The sequence below is a fragment of the Bos indicus x Bos taurus genome, chromosome 5 (assembly GCF_003369695.1).
Source record: "Bos indicus x Bos taurus breed Angus x Brahman F1 hybrid chromosome 5, Bos_hybrid_MaternalHap_v2.0, whole genome shotgun sequence".
NCBI classification, from domain to species: Eukaryota; Metazoa; Chordata; class Mammalia; order Artiodactyla; family Bovidae; genus Bos; species Bos indicus x Bos taurus.
Genome location: NC_040080.1, coordinates 49,317,819 through 49,331,392, shown reverse-complemented (window position 1 = coordinate 49,331,392; position 13,574 = coordinate 49,317,819). Strand labels below are relative to the sequence as shown.

At 46.6% G+C, this 13,574-nt stretch overlaps 1 protein-coding gene and 1 non-coding gene across 4 annotated transcripts in view; one reads left to right on the top strand and one right to left on the bottom strand.

Annotated features, from left to right (window-relative positions):
• The window catches only part of BTBD11 (BTB domain containing 11), a 333,614-nt gene extending 325,844 nt beyond the window's left edge, over positions 1 to 7,770 (top strand). For 2 of the 3 annotated variants that reach the window (XM_027541876.1, XM_027541878.1), the window contains exon 15: positions 5,601 to 7,770. In XM_027541876.1, the coding sequence (XP_027397677.1) occupies positions 5,601 to 5,810 (210 nt within the window). In that variant the 3' untranslated portion in view covers positions 5,811 to 7,770. The remainder of the gene's footprint in view (positions 1 to 5,600) is intronic. The other variant, XM_027541875.1, reaches the window with a different exon arrangement.
• LOC113893882 lies at positions 494 to 600 on the bottom strand. Its single transcript, XR_003511395.1, has one exon. It is a non-coding gene; the product is annotated as a U6 spliceosomal RNA (small nuclear RNA).
• Positions 7,771 to 13,574: the final 5,804 nt, after the last annotated feature.

Genomic DNA, 13,574 nt, shown 5'->3' with positions numbered 1-13,574 from the left:
CTTTGGCCCATTTTTTGATTGGGTCGTTTATTTTTCTGGAGTTGAGCTGTAGGAGTTGCTTGTATATTTTTGAGATTAGTTGTTTGTCGGTTGCTTCATTTGCTATTATTTTCTCCCATTCTGAAGGCTGTCTTTTCACCTTGCTAATAGTTTCCTTTGATGTGCAGAAGCTTTTAAGGTTAATTAGGTCCCATTTGTTTATCTTTGCTTTTATTTCCAATATTCTGGGAGGTGGGTCATAGAGGATCCTGCTGTGATGTATGTCGGAGAGTGTTTTGCCTATGTTCTCCTCTAGGAGTTTTATAGTTTCTGGTCTTACGTTTAGATCTTTAATCCATTTTGAGTTTATTTTTGTGTATGGTGTTAGAAAGTGGTCCAGTTTCATTCTTTTACAAGTGGTTGACCAGATTTCCCAGCACCAAAGAGATTGTCTTTAATCCATTGTATATCCTTGCCTCCTTTGTCGAAGATAAGGTGTCCATATGTGCGTGGAAAAAATATGGAACGCTTCACGAATTTGCGTGTCATCCTTGCGCAGGGGCCATGCTAATCTTCTCTGTATCGTTCCAATTTTAGTATATGTGCTGCCGAAGCGAGCACGAAACTTACCATTTCTAAGTGTCTAACTCAGCGGCATTAAGTACATTCACATTGTTGTACAACCATCATCAATATCCATCTCCAGTACTTTTCATCTTCCTAAACTGAAACTCTATACCCATTAAATACAAGCTCCCCATTCCCCCCTCCTCCATGGCCCCTGGCAGCCATCATCCTACCCTCTGTCTCTATGAGTTCTACTGCTCTGGGTACCTCATATTAAGTGGAATCATACAGTATTTGTTTGGCTTATTTTGTGGCTGGCTTCTTTCATTTAGCACAATGTCTTTAAGGTTCATCCATGATGTAGCATGTGTCAGAATTTAATTTCTTTTTAAGGCTGAATATATTCCATTGTATGTATATACCATATATCATGCATTCATCCGTGTACACTTGGGTTGCTTCCACCTCTTGGCTACTGTGAATAATGCTGCTGTGAACAGGGGTGTGCAAATATCCATTACAGTCTCTGCTTTCGGTTCTTTGGGTGTATATGCCTAGAAGGGTAGACCTCACTTCAGAGCACAGGTTCTTCCTTGTGTTTACAGTCTGGCCTAATACATGTTTGAAATATTTGTGATAATTCTTGATACTCAAAAGATTTTCTGATTGGTCATTAGTAAATCAAAAGATACAGGGAGGCTACTTGCTCCCCACTAGCAGTGGGTGTTTTGGTTAAATGAGGCTTTTACCAAAACCTGGTTTCCTGGGACACAACAAAAAAATTTTTTTATCTTAAACTGGTTACTTTGCAGAAAAAGCATCCAGAGAAAACTCTCTACCCAGGAAGAGGGCCTGATTAGTTTCACCTTCCTCTGCCCCGTCCCCTGGCCATGGATGCCCAAATTGCCCTGTGAACCCCACATCCACAGTGGCTTTGCCGTGGCCTGTGTCCTTGGGAATGCAGCAAGGCCTGCACGCCACAGCCCCATTTTAATCACTTCAGCCTCCTTGGCAGGCAGCTTCTGTAGCTCTCTTGCTATTTAATAACACAGCCAACGCAACGTGAGCCCGGACTGGGAATACGTTTGTGCTACAGGCTTACAGCACCTATGGCAAAGAACTGCCTCTTTCATGTATGTGCCTCTGCAGCCAGAGCTTGGCCTTTTGCAGACGCCAGCTTCTGCCTACCCTCTCAGCCTCATCCTGGGACATTTCCAAGGTCAACACCTGCCCTTCATGACCCCGTGCCCCCTCTATGCGCTGCTTCCCCTGTGCTGTGGATCCTGCAGCATTGACAGTCACCTGCCATGTGGATTCTGTTACTGGCAGATTGTGCTGCAGACTGAGGCTGGTTTAGTAAAAGAGCCAGAAAAGAAAGAAACCAACACTTGGTTTGGAACCCTCAGAAATGCAGGCATTTAGGTACTAACAACCATGTTTCAAATATCAGCAAGTTCTTGGCAGCATTACTTCTGTTGTGCACATAACCATTGGCGACATCTGTGGAGTTTTATTGAGAAGAGAAGTCCAGCCCATAAATGCATGGCTTCATCATCTTTGTTTTCCTAGCAAAGCTGTCCCAAACTATTCAGTCATGAAGAAGAGGCTCTGGAGCCTCTGATGGCTCTTGCAGGGTGTCTTTCAGCTTGAGAAAAAGAACAAGCCTGTTCATCAAATTGAATCTAAGCTAAGGCAGTAAACTCAATGGGGCACTGTGATGAGAAGAACATGGGTTTGGAAACCAAGGGATTTGTTCCCTAGTATTTATTGAGTGCCCACTATTTACCAGGAATTGTATACATATTTGAATGTGTGTATTCAGATGTGTAATACACATCTGGTAAGACATGGTCTCTGCACTTGAAAAAATTTTGTCTAGGACAGGAGTCAGCAAAATTCTTCTGTGACAATCCAGGTAAATATATTCACAGAGGCCATGTGGTCACTTTGATCCTCCTCAGCTCTGCCTTTGTAGTGCAAAAGCAGCCAGAGACAATATACAAATGAATGGGTGTGGCTGTGTCCTAATAAAACTTTATTTATAAAACCAGATAGTGGGCCACATTTGGCACTGAGGCCTGTAGTTTGTCAACTGTTGGTCTAGATGGTGAGAGTTCCAGTCCCAGTTCTGTCTGTAATTAGATATGTGAAAGTAGGCAAGCATATGATGTATAGTCACCATTCAGTAAATATCACCATGTATAAACTTGGATCAGATCAGTTCAGTCGCTCAGTCGTGTCTGACTCTTTGCAACCCTGTGAATCACAGCACGCCAGGCCTCCCTGTCCATCACCAACTCCCGGAGTTCACTGAGACACGTCCATCGAGTCAGTGATGCCATCCAGCCATCTCATCCTCTGTCGTCCCCTTCTCCTCTTGCCCCCAGTCCCTCCCAGCATCAGAGTCTTTTCCAATGAGTCAACTCTTCGCATGAAAGTACTTATTATTCTCTAATTACACTAGCTTACAATAAGAAACGCTCCTATACAAAGCAAGTAGCTAGGAGTGGTAAGAGAAGGGGACTCTCTGTGTCCCCAGAATCAGAGATAGGCAACTCTGAGCCTCAGTTTCCCCACATGTACAATGAGGCCTTTTCTCTGTAACTCAAAAAACTGGATTCATCTTGAAAGAATTAAAACATTCCTAAATGGCAACCCACTCCAGTATTCTTGCCTGGAGAATCCCAGGGATGGAGGAGCCTGGTGGGCTGCCGTCTATGGGGTTGCACAGAATCGGACACAACTGAAGCGACTTAGCAGCAGCAGCAGCAAGAACTCTTCCAGCTCCAGGATACTATGCATCTGTGTAACATTTGGGTAATAACAAACCTACTCACTTGATAAACCTCAATAAGCTCCCTAAGCCTCTCACAGAATAAGCTGGTATGTCCACGTCTTAAATACTCAAGAGCATGGTACTCACTAGTCCAAGCCCCCACATTTTGTGGTTTGGGAAACTGAGGCCCAGAGAAGTGATTTGACCTGCCCAAAGTTGCATATGATTTTTATGAAGACAGGTCATTGGCTCACTGAATTATCACATGGGGTCAGTGAGTTCAAGGTTACAGGCTTGGTCCTACTATGGGCCAGTTAGCTGAACTAGGTTCTGTAGATACAGCCAATTCCCCTTATCCTAACCTAGCCACTACTTTGTCCACGTGGGACCCTGGATATAAATGAGTGAGATGAGAGTAATAATTATAAATAGTGTACATTTAGCATGACAGCTAATATTGAGTGAGTGCTGATGCTGACTGCAAACAGCCACTGTTCCGAATGTGCCATGTATCACCTCACCTAAGGCCAGCAACAGCTTATTAGGTGGGTATTATTATTTGCCCCCATTTTAGAGATAGGAATACTGGGACACAGAGGTTCAATAGCTCACCCAGCAGCAGATGGCTGGAATGGTACAGTCTGGAGTAAATTCCAGAGCCCCCTCCCTCAGTGCCCTTGCTATCCTGCCTTCCCTAAGTGTGCAGATGACAGAGTCCCACCATCAGTTACGTTCCACTCAGTACCCCCAACAGGTCCATGATGCGAGGACATAATTTCCAGTTTGAAAATAAGGAACCTAAAGCCAAAGGCCAAATAAAGCAGCTTTGGTACAAATTCAGAATGGGGGAGCCCTGATTTGAATCCAAGTCTCCCACTCATTCCTCCATTGCCCTGTTGGCACTGCCTCATTATCATTCCACCATCCACAGCAAGCAGCTGGAAATGCATCTGTGGCTTAATGGACAGAATATCAGGGAGTTCAGAACAAAGAATTCCACATTCAGATAATTTAGATAATTCAGCATCTAAATAAAGCAGCAGGATATCATCTCAGGGAGCACATAACTAACTTCTGAGCATGCAGCTCATGGCAAGAGAGAGACTTGCAAGCTTTGAAAACCAAAGAAAAGGCCTGAAGACAGACAGCCAGCCCTCATACCCACATTTGTTTCTTCATCTCAAACATGAATTCCTCTAGCAAGCACGTTTCTGAGATTTAATGGTATCAGGCTAGAGGCAGTGCATCCTAATGGTTAAACACACAGCCTTCAAGACTTGAGTTACAGGGTTCACCTCCTGGTTCTGCCTTTGACATGTTGTCTGAATTTTTGTCAGCTACTCTCTTGTCTCAGTTTCCTCATCTATAAGTCAGAGGTGGTAACAGTACCTGCCTCAAGGAAATTTGAAGATTAAATGAGATGATGCACATAAAGTGTCTAAGCATGATGCTCTCAATATATATTTGCTGCTGGTACTGTAACTGTGAGAGTGAACTGCTCATTCACACATTCAGCAAATCCGTACGGTGTCTGCCGTCTGCCAAGTCTTCTGCTTGGGGTTGTAACATGAGGCAGGTTGATGTCAGCCCTGCTGTATTGGTTTAGTCTGTCAGGAACTATGTCTCTCCATCAGTTTCTCAGCGTTAGCACTATTGATAATGTGAGCTACGTAATTGTCTGCCAAGGGGTCTGTCCTCTGCATGGTAAGATATTTAGCAGCTTCTATGGGGGCTTCCCAGGTGGCGCTACTGGAAAAGAACCTGCCCGCCAATACAGGAGATGTAAGAGATGCGAGTTTGATCCCTGGGTCAGAAAGATCCCCTGGAGGAGGGCATGGCAACCCACTCCAGTATTCTTGCCTGGAGAATCCCATGGACAGGGAGCCTGGAGGGGTGTGGCCCATAGGGTTGCAGAGAATCAGACACAACTGAAGCAACTTAGCATGCATGCATCATGTAAAGAGATTAGAACTGTGTCTGCAGGCAGGGAGAGGGCTTGCAGAAGCACAGACAGACACTTCAAGCCAGCTCCAAACTGGCACCTCTCACACAGCTACATCCTCTTAGCCAGAGCAACTCACAAGGCCAAGGCATGGAGAAATGAACTCAGCCCTCCGATGGGAGGAGCTACAAGGTCATGTCCACTGGGGTGAATACAATAAAGGACACAGAATCAGGGCCACTGTCGCGGTCAAGCTACCTTAATAGGTATTCACCAGAATATAGATGAAAACAGGTGCTTTCAGAAACATAACCATCTCGTGCTTCCTCTCCACAGTTTCTTGGAGTCACAGAGCTGTCAGCATATTGTGAAGGCTACTTTCTCAAAAACATGATGGTCCTTATCGAAAATGAAGCCTTCAAGCAGCTCCTATATGACAAAAATGGCGAGGGCACGGGCCAGGATGTGCTGCAGGACTTACAGAGGACGTTGGCCATCAGGATTCAGTCAATCCACTTGTCATCTTCCAAAGGTTCTGTTGTATGAGACGTCCGGTCCAGGGAATGTTCCCCGGGGACTTGCCAGTTCTGCTGCTGCGTTGGCTTCACACGAACCTGCAAATCTCACCTGGCATCTGTTTTTGGCTGAGCCAAGGAGCTGCCTCTACTGCCTCAGCTGCTCTTGACAAAGCAAATGCAGCTCTCGTGAGCTCCTGTTGAGAAACAAAGGACATGTCACTGGCCTACAGATCCGAGTGCACCCGGATCCAGAGGTAGAAGGCCGGGGGGCAGCCACACTGGCCTCATCTGAAAGCCCCCCTGCGGCAGTTGGACACCCCTTGCCAAGGGCCTCTGCCCAGTGGGTGGACTGAGGACTAAAGGTCATTCAGGTTCCAGGCTGACAGTTGGAGAACTTCACCGTACTGACCCTGAATAGCATTATATTTATTACACATTAAGGACCTTAGTAGCTGCAGTTCCGTAAGAGTCAACATGATAGCAAATTGGTGAGACTGTTACCAATAACGAAGACAAATTTTTAGGGGTGGGAACTTTTTAAAATGTTCATATAAAAAACCCCCAAAACAGGGCAGCCTTGTAGTTTAAAATATATTTCTAAAAGCTTAACAGTTCATTTTCAACTGAATTGTGTTTAGGGATCTGTGTTTTGAGATTTCTTTTCTTTTTTGAAGAAAAAAACAGTAAGTAGCAGATCTGTACTGTATAAACATGCATCTGACAAGATATTGCTGATATTCTACACAAGGTGAAATAATAACCTTGCCTTAGTGATCATGGTTACACAAAAGAGCTGCACTGCCAACAATTATCTCTAACTCAATAGTTGAAAAAAAAACCTGCATGCTGATTGTGGTTTCGGGGTAAGAATAAAATCCCCCCACATTAAAAAATTCACACATGCATTTGCATGGCCCGAACCTGTAAACTGTTATGTTTGTGCTTCATTTTTGCCAAGGTAAAAATGTCCCATCACTTCTTGCTAAAAGTCCATTTGGTGAAACTAACATATCCATTCCCTTCCATAGTTATGAATGTCCCTGAGATGCTGTTGCAGAAATGTGTTCATAGATGATGCTGCATAGGGGATGGGGGGCGGGGCACATTGGAGAATTTACTATTAATCCCAGAGGTCTCTCTGTATTCTCAGAAGATGTTAATAGTTTGTTACTAGCCAGAGAATATGACTACGTTAGATTATTTTTAAAGATGAAAGATGTATGATAGGATGGATTCTCTCTGTATTCCGAGAGTGTACAGTATAGGGTTATCTATAATGAAAGTTTATATCGACAGGGTTCCGTTTGCTCTGCCATATATTATAAGCAGAAGAGATTAGTGAAGTGCCACAATATTCCAAACAATCTCTGAGTTGCTGCCTTTTCTTTCTTGTCCTTTCATTTGAAACCTAGATAACATGCGGTTAAAAACTAGGAGAATGACTCTTACCCTTTGGGATGGCAAAGTTTTGTTGATAAACGTATTTCCTAGCATGCCTTTGGGAACTTGTGCACAGACCCCAGAGTCTAAAGGAGCTGCTGTTCAAACGTTGTACTAGCCCCTGAGCCGTTGTTCAGAGGACCAAGGTCAAGTCCTGTTTCTTGGGTATGACCCATGGCGTACACGGGCCACGTCCGTCTACAGTATTGGCTCTTCTCTGATGCTGATGCAAGGCTTCTCTTCCACTTGGTCGTTTGCAAACCTCCCCAGCCCCTACCATCCAATGAGGAAGGGGGGAAAAACAAACTGTCTACAGAGGAATCCAAGTTACAGATACACAGCATGTCCTGAGTCTTCGCTGTCTCTCACCTCCTCCTGTCCTCAGAGATGCTGCCTGGATGTTTCCTTAACTGCGCCTGACTTCCCTGTGAATGTCTGATGCTAGCTCAGGGCCTTTGGGCATTGATTATGTACAGTGGCAACTCCTGATGGGCTTCTGTTATAGTTTGGTGTGCTTTCTCTGTCATTAAAAGAAATGATTTTCCCAAGCCGCGCATTGTTTTTATGGTACCTGTGAACTCGTACCCAGCTGTAGCCTAAGAAAGTCACTCGGTTAAGAAATCGGAAAAGATGACCCCGCAGGAAAAAAGTCAAGGGAAATGAAGGCGCTATCTAGAAGGCACAAGATAGGTGCTCGTGTCGCTGAGCACCTTCTGCTCTGCCAACTAGAACTTGGCTAACCAAGCTCTAGCCCCTGGGACTGCAGACGCCTCTGGGTGCTACCCTTGGATTTCCTTCCCGTCAGGCAGAGGACATATAGGTGCCACTTGGAAGTACTTTTGCCTCCTGCAGTGAACACGTCCGCAGAGAGTGGAGTTCTGAGTGTCACTTGCGTGCCTTGACCAAGATTTGGGAGGGGAGGGGTGGGCAGTGGAGGAAAACAGGTTGTCTCAACCTGGCATGCCCCGCCCCAAGGGCCAGCATGAAATGATGTTTATGGATGGGGGTAGCATTCTGGGATTGGGGTGAGGGTCATGGAGGGTCAAAGTTCACCCTTGGGAGGTCAAACCAAGTCTCCAGCTGATCCCCTCTGGCTCCTGACCCAGCCCAGGTCTGGTGGAGAAGAGGACTCCTGCTGTACCCACTGAGACCTCTGGGGAGCTGGGGAGAGGCCCAGGCAGTCCCCTGGAGCCTGGGACAGTGAGGCCCAGTACACAGCAGACGTCACAAGCACCTCTGGCAAGGGCTGGTCACCCCTGCTTAGCACTCGACATCTGTTTCTTCTTTAGGAAGCAACCCAAGCAACTGAGTGCCAGGGACCAGAATTCTGAGTCAGGCCAGGAGAACAGAAGGTCAGTTTATTTTTAACTGTGCATCACCCTCTGTGTAGCATCAGTGTGAAGAAGGCATTTAATGTGTTCCTTTTGGAAGCTAAAGTGTCTGCAACATTTGCCTTTCACTTGTCCGGCAGGGGGCTTTTTCACTCAGTTCTTAGCCACTGTACAAGGGCCCCTTAGTATCTGGGGGAGGCAGGGGAGCCTCCCCACTGGCCACTCAGCTCCGTGCACCCCTTCCGTTTGCAGTGAGAAATCACATGACTCCTGCGCCTGCAGCCACAAGTATCAATACAAACGGCTCTACTTGGCTTCTGCTGCCCCCTCCCTCTCAGCTTGCAATGGTTCTTATATACACCAGGTTTGAGTGCCACCCATTCTCCCCTGAAGAAGGATTCTTCACCCAAATCGCACCAAGATAAAGGTGTGAGCTCCCAACACAAGAAGGCAGAAGCTGGAAGAAAGTGCGGTCAGGCCACAGGTAAGGATTGGAGGAGATCTGCGAGCCTCTCCACCCCTGAGATTTCCTGGGAAGCCTCAGGCAAAAAGTTTTAACTCCAGCTGGGTGATGTTTCACTCAGGGTTGTCTCATGTAGGCTGTTAACACACAGTATTTACTAACCTCAGGCTGTGTGCTCTGGGCATGGATATAGGGTAAGGATCCTAGGTGAGTCTTTGAGAAAAAAAATCTGTTTCAATCATCCTGGGGTCCCAACTCACCTCCCCCTGCCCCTGGCCTTACATACGCCAGCCTCAGTCCCAGCTGAGTGGTCAGAGATGTATTCACATCCTCCCACTCCTGACTCCCTTTCCCACCGGCCCCAGGTGGACACCCTCCCCAACTGGGGGAGCGTTTCCTGGGCTTGTTGGCCCCAGGGCTCAAGTCAGGGAGAAATTTCCCAGCTTCTCCACAGCACCAGGATCCAATGCAGGTCTGAAACCTGAAACGTTCGTGGTCTCAGCTGATTCAGCCCCTGATTCATTTTGAACTGATGGACAAGTTACTGCACCATCTAGTTCTCATTTTCATCTTTTTTAAACTGCATTTAAAAAAAAATAGCTAGTTAACAGGGTTGTTGGGAGGATATTAGAGAAGGTATTTTGACAGGGCTTCCACTTGCAGTAGCAGAGAAAAGGCGTTCTGAACTTCTGAGACTGGGCAGAGAGAAGAGGAAACTGATAACTCACACAAGGAAGATTGACCTGTTTGCCATTCATTTCTGGAACTTTCTGCTGCAGTGTTCCCCCATGGTGGTTTATGATTCTCTAGGGTTTTGCTGCTCTTCCAGGGGCTGTGAGAAAATTGCACCAAAACAATTGTGTTGCAAATCTTGTTCCTAGGACAGTACCCTATGCAATGTCGGTGAGCAAGAAATGTTTAACTTAATGAAACCAAGTTCAACTAGATTTTCTTTCATGCCTGCACACTAGGTTGCTTCAGTTCAGTTCAGTTGCTCAGTAGTGTCCAACTCTGCGACCCCATGAATCCCAGCACGCCAAGCCTCCCTGTCCATCACCATCTCCCGGAGTTCACTCAGACTCCCATCCATCGAGTCAGTGAGCTCCTCTGTCTATGGGATTTTCCAGGCAAGAATACTGGAGTGGGCGGTCATTCCCAGGCAGCGCGCAGTGGTAAAGAATCCACCTGACAGGGCAGGAGTCGCAGGGGACATGGGGTTCGGTCCCTGTGTCGGGAAGATCCCCTGGAGCAGAAAATGGCAACCCACTCCAGTATTCTTGCCTAGCAAATCCCAAGGACAGAGGAGCCTGGCAGGCTACACTCCACACGGTCGCAAAGTGTCTGATACGACTGATCACGAGCATGAAATTCCTAAAGGAAACAAACTACTAGATATCACTGCCAAAAAAAACCCCAAGATCTCTGTCCGCATCAAGTCAGCAACTAAGCCCATGTCCTCTGCCGCCACTTGAGTGTAGGGACACTCATCCCCAATCCGTCCACCAGGAAACCTCCCCAGTGAGACTTCAAGCCACTCCTGTTCCTCCCAGCTGGCCAGTGCCTGAATAAAGCAGCACGTGCCTTTCAACAGGGCCGTTACAGAAGCTGGTAGGATGCCTATTTTTTCACCCTCTTTAAAAATAACCCAGCACATTTTAAACTTCCTGCTTCATAGGGAAAAAAAAATAGAACTCAAACTCAGCAATCACATTGCACATTAGTTCCCATTCCTGATGAGGCAGTCAGATAACAGAGCCCCGCAAAAGGACACATCTCTAAGTTTAGCTCTGAATATGAAAAGACTATCTGCCTGCGTGAATAGGCAATTAAAAGAGATGCCCTGATGTCGCTGATACGTTCTTTGGATGTTGCTTTTCGGAGTTAACCTTTGGATGCATTCTGAATTTTAATGCCATTGCAAATCTCTGGTACTCAGCTGCAAAGACAGGAGGCAGGTGGTACAACATAGGGCTCCAGGCTGGCCACCAGATTTCACCTCTGGGCCCATCGCTGCCGTCAGCTGCTCGGGTGAGCTTGGCAGGGCCTCTTCTCCATTCTAAACCTGTTTCCTCAACTCAAAATGAGAGTCTTTCTGAGCTGATGTTCTGCTGGGACATGTCACACACGCTCCTCTTACTACATTTACACATTAGATAGATAGATATCTCAGAATGGTCGTGATGCTGTTTAAGTGTGATAGAACGTTCTGGACTGCATGCAGGAGGACTTAGGAAAAGGGACCTCAGAGTATGATGATGATGTCTTCTGTTAAAACAGGCAGGAAAGTAAAGAAGCCTTGCAACAAGGCTCCCGGGATTCCCAGGTGACTCAATGGCAAAGAATCCACCTGCCAAGCAGGAGACACAAGTTCGATCCCTGGGTTGGCAAGACCCCCTGGAGAAGGAAATGGCAGCCCACTCTAGTATTCTCGACTGGAGAATCCCATGGACAGAGGAGCCTGGCGGACTACAGTCCATGAGGTCTCAAAGAGTCAGACACGACTTAGCGACTGAGCACAAGCACAAACAAGGCCCCCAGGATATGTCACTATAAGGATGCATCTCACCAGATCATGGCCTCATGACTGCCATCTCCTTTTGTTTTCTTAACTTTTTGTTTCTCAATATAGATTCACAGGAAGTTGCAAGGCGAGTCCAGAGAGGTTCTGTGTGCCCTTCACCCAGTTCCCCCAGTGGGAACATCTCAAGGGCCTCCAGTATAGTATCAGACATGAAAACAGCCATGGGCACAATGTGAGTTTATGGCCCTAAGCCATTTATGACGTGGTACGTGTGTTTAACCGCCACCACAATCATTATTCCATCCGCACAAAGATTCCCCCTCGTGCTGCCCCTTTATAGTCACTCCTACCCGCTTCCTGCACACACACCATCCCGAACCCCTGGCAACCACTGATCTGTTTTTCTCTGTAGTGTTGTCATCTTGAGAATGTCCTATAAGTGGAACCATATAATAAGTGGCTTTCTTCACTCAGACACAATGCCCTTGAGATCCATCCAAGAATTAATATTGCGTGTGTCAAGGGTTTGTTCCTTTTGTGTTGCTCAGTAGTATTCCCCAGTGTCCCATCTCCTTTTTACCAAAAGCACAAGCGTGTCAGGAAGTATGGCAGTGAGACAGCTTGGCTGTGGCAGCTGCCTCTCTGGTCAGAGCTCCCAGACAACGGTGTCTCCTGAGAGCTGGACACGACTGCCCCACCCCACAGCACTGAGGGGAGGCTGTCCATGACGTTAGTCCTACAGTTCCGTGTGGGTGATGAATCACTGAGAGCCACTGCTCTCACTTGGGCTCACTTGGGTCTTTCAGCTCTGCAGAAAGGTCCTTCTAAGACTGACTGACTTTTCCCAAACATCTCATTGACGGTATTGGAAAAGGTTTCTCACATTCACTTTGTATATACATTATGGGGCATCTCATTGAAATGCAGGTTCTGATTCAGTGGGGCTAGGTCAAGCTTGAGATTCAGCATCTTGAACAAGCATCCAGGTGATGCCGATGCTGCTGGTCCAGGGACCGCACTTTGAGTAGCAAAGGTGTAGAGTGTGGAGATTCATCTCCAACATTTTCTGCTGCCAGACCAACCTGGGGCTTTTGTTCTATCACCTGGCCTTTAGAAAGGCCAGGTGGATTATTATGAGCCTGTCTTTCTGACCCAGACCATGAAGACATTTAGTACATCTGGGGAAATCATTTCAAATTCTGTTTTTCTAGGTGGTTTCAGAATTATCCCTAAGGAATTATTTGCACAGAACTTCATACTACCCTCCCTTTTTCCTGATCTACGTTGGGTCTAAATCAAATGTATTTATCTCACAGGTGTTTACTGATGTTGTAAGATGCATAAGGGACTCTCCTCTCTGCCATCAAACACCCACCCTCTCCCTCGCTTTTCTTTTCCCTTTTTCCTTCAGGGCAGGCAGTAGAAGAAAAGGAGAAAATTCTTGTTTATTTTAAGGCTGTTTTATGAGGCCTCTTTCTGCACTCACGGAGACCCCTGGGAGTGGTTAGGGACCCAGGAGGATCAAGAAGGGAACAATCAAAGGCAGCTGTCCCTTCTGTGGTTCCCTTGAAAACACTTTGATAGTGAAGAGGGAAGAGAGAAGCATCTGCCTGAGACGGCTGCCGGGTGACCTTGAGACTCCGACAGCATGTGCTGCAGGGGAGGGAGGGGGCAGGATTTCATCCATAATTCCTCCCTTTCCTTGTCAAGGGAATGACTGCACTTTTTCAGCACTTCAAAGGCATCACTCTCATACATTAAATATCGTGGTTGGGGGTGGGGGGAAGCTCAGACACCATTTTCCATTGAACAAGTAATAAGGAACTACATAAAGTCTGTTTTCCTAGAAATTCCCTGGACCAGGGAGTGAGTCCCTGCCCCAGAAGTGTGAGGGTTTCAGTTGACCGTTAAATTTAATGTGAGTCAGGTGTGTGGCATGGTCACTCAGGAGAGTTAATCTGGGTCCAGGCTTCGTCAGTAGAAGCAGGATGGCTGGGATGGTTCTCTGTGCTCTGGAGGGATCCCTGCTGGAGCTGT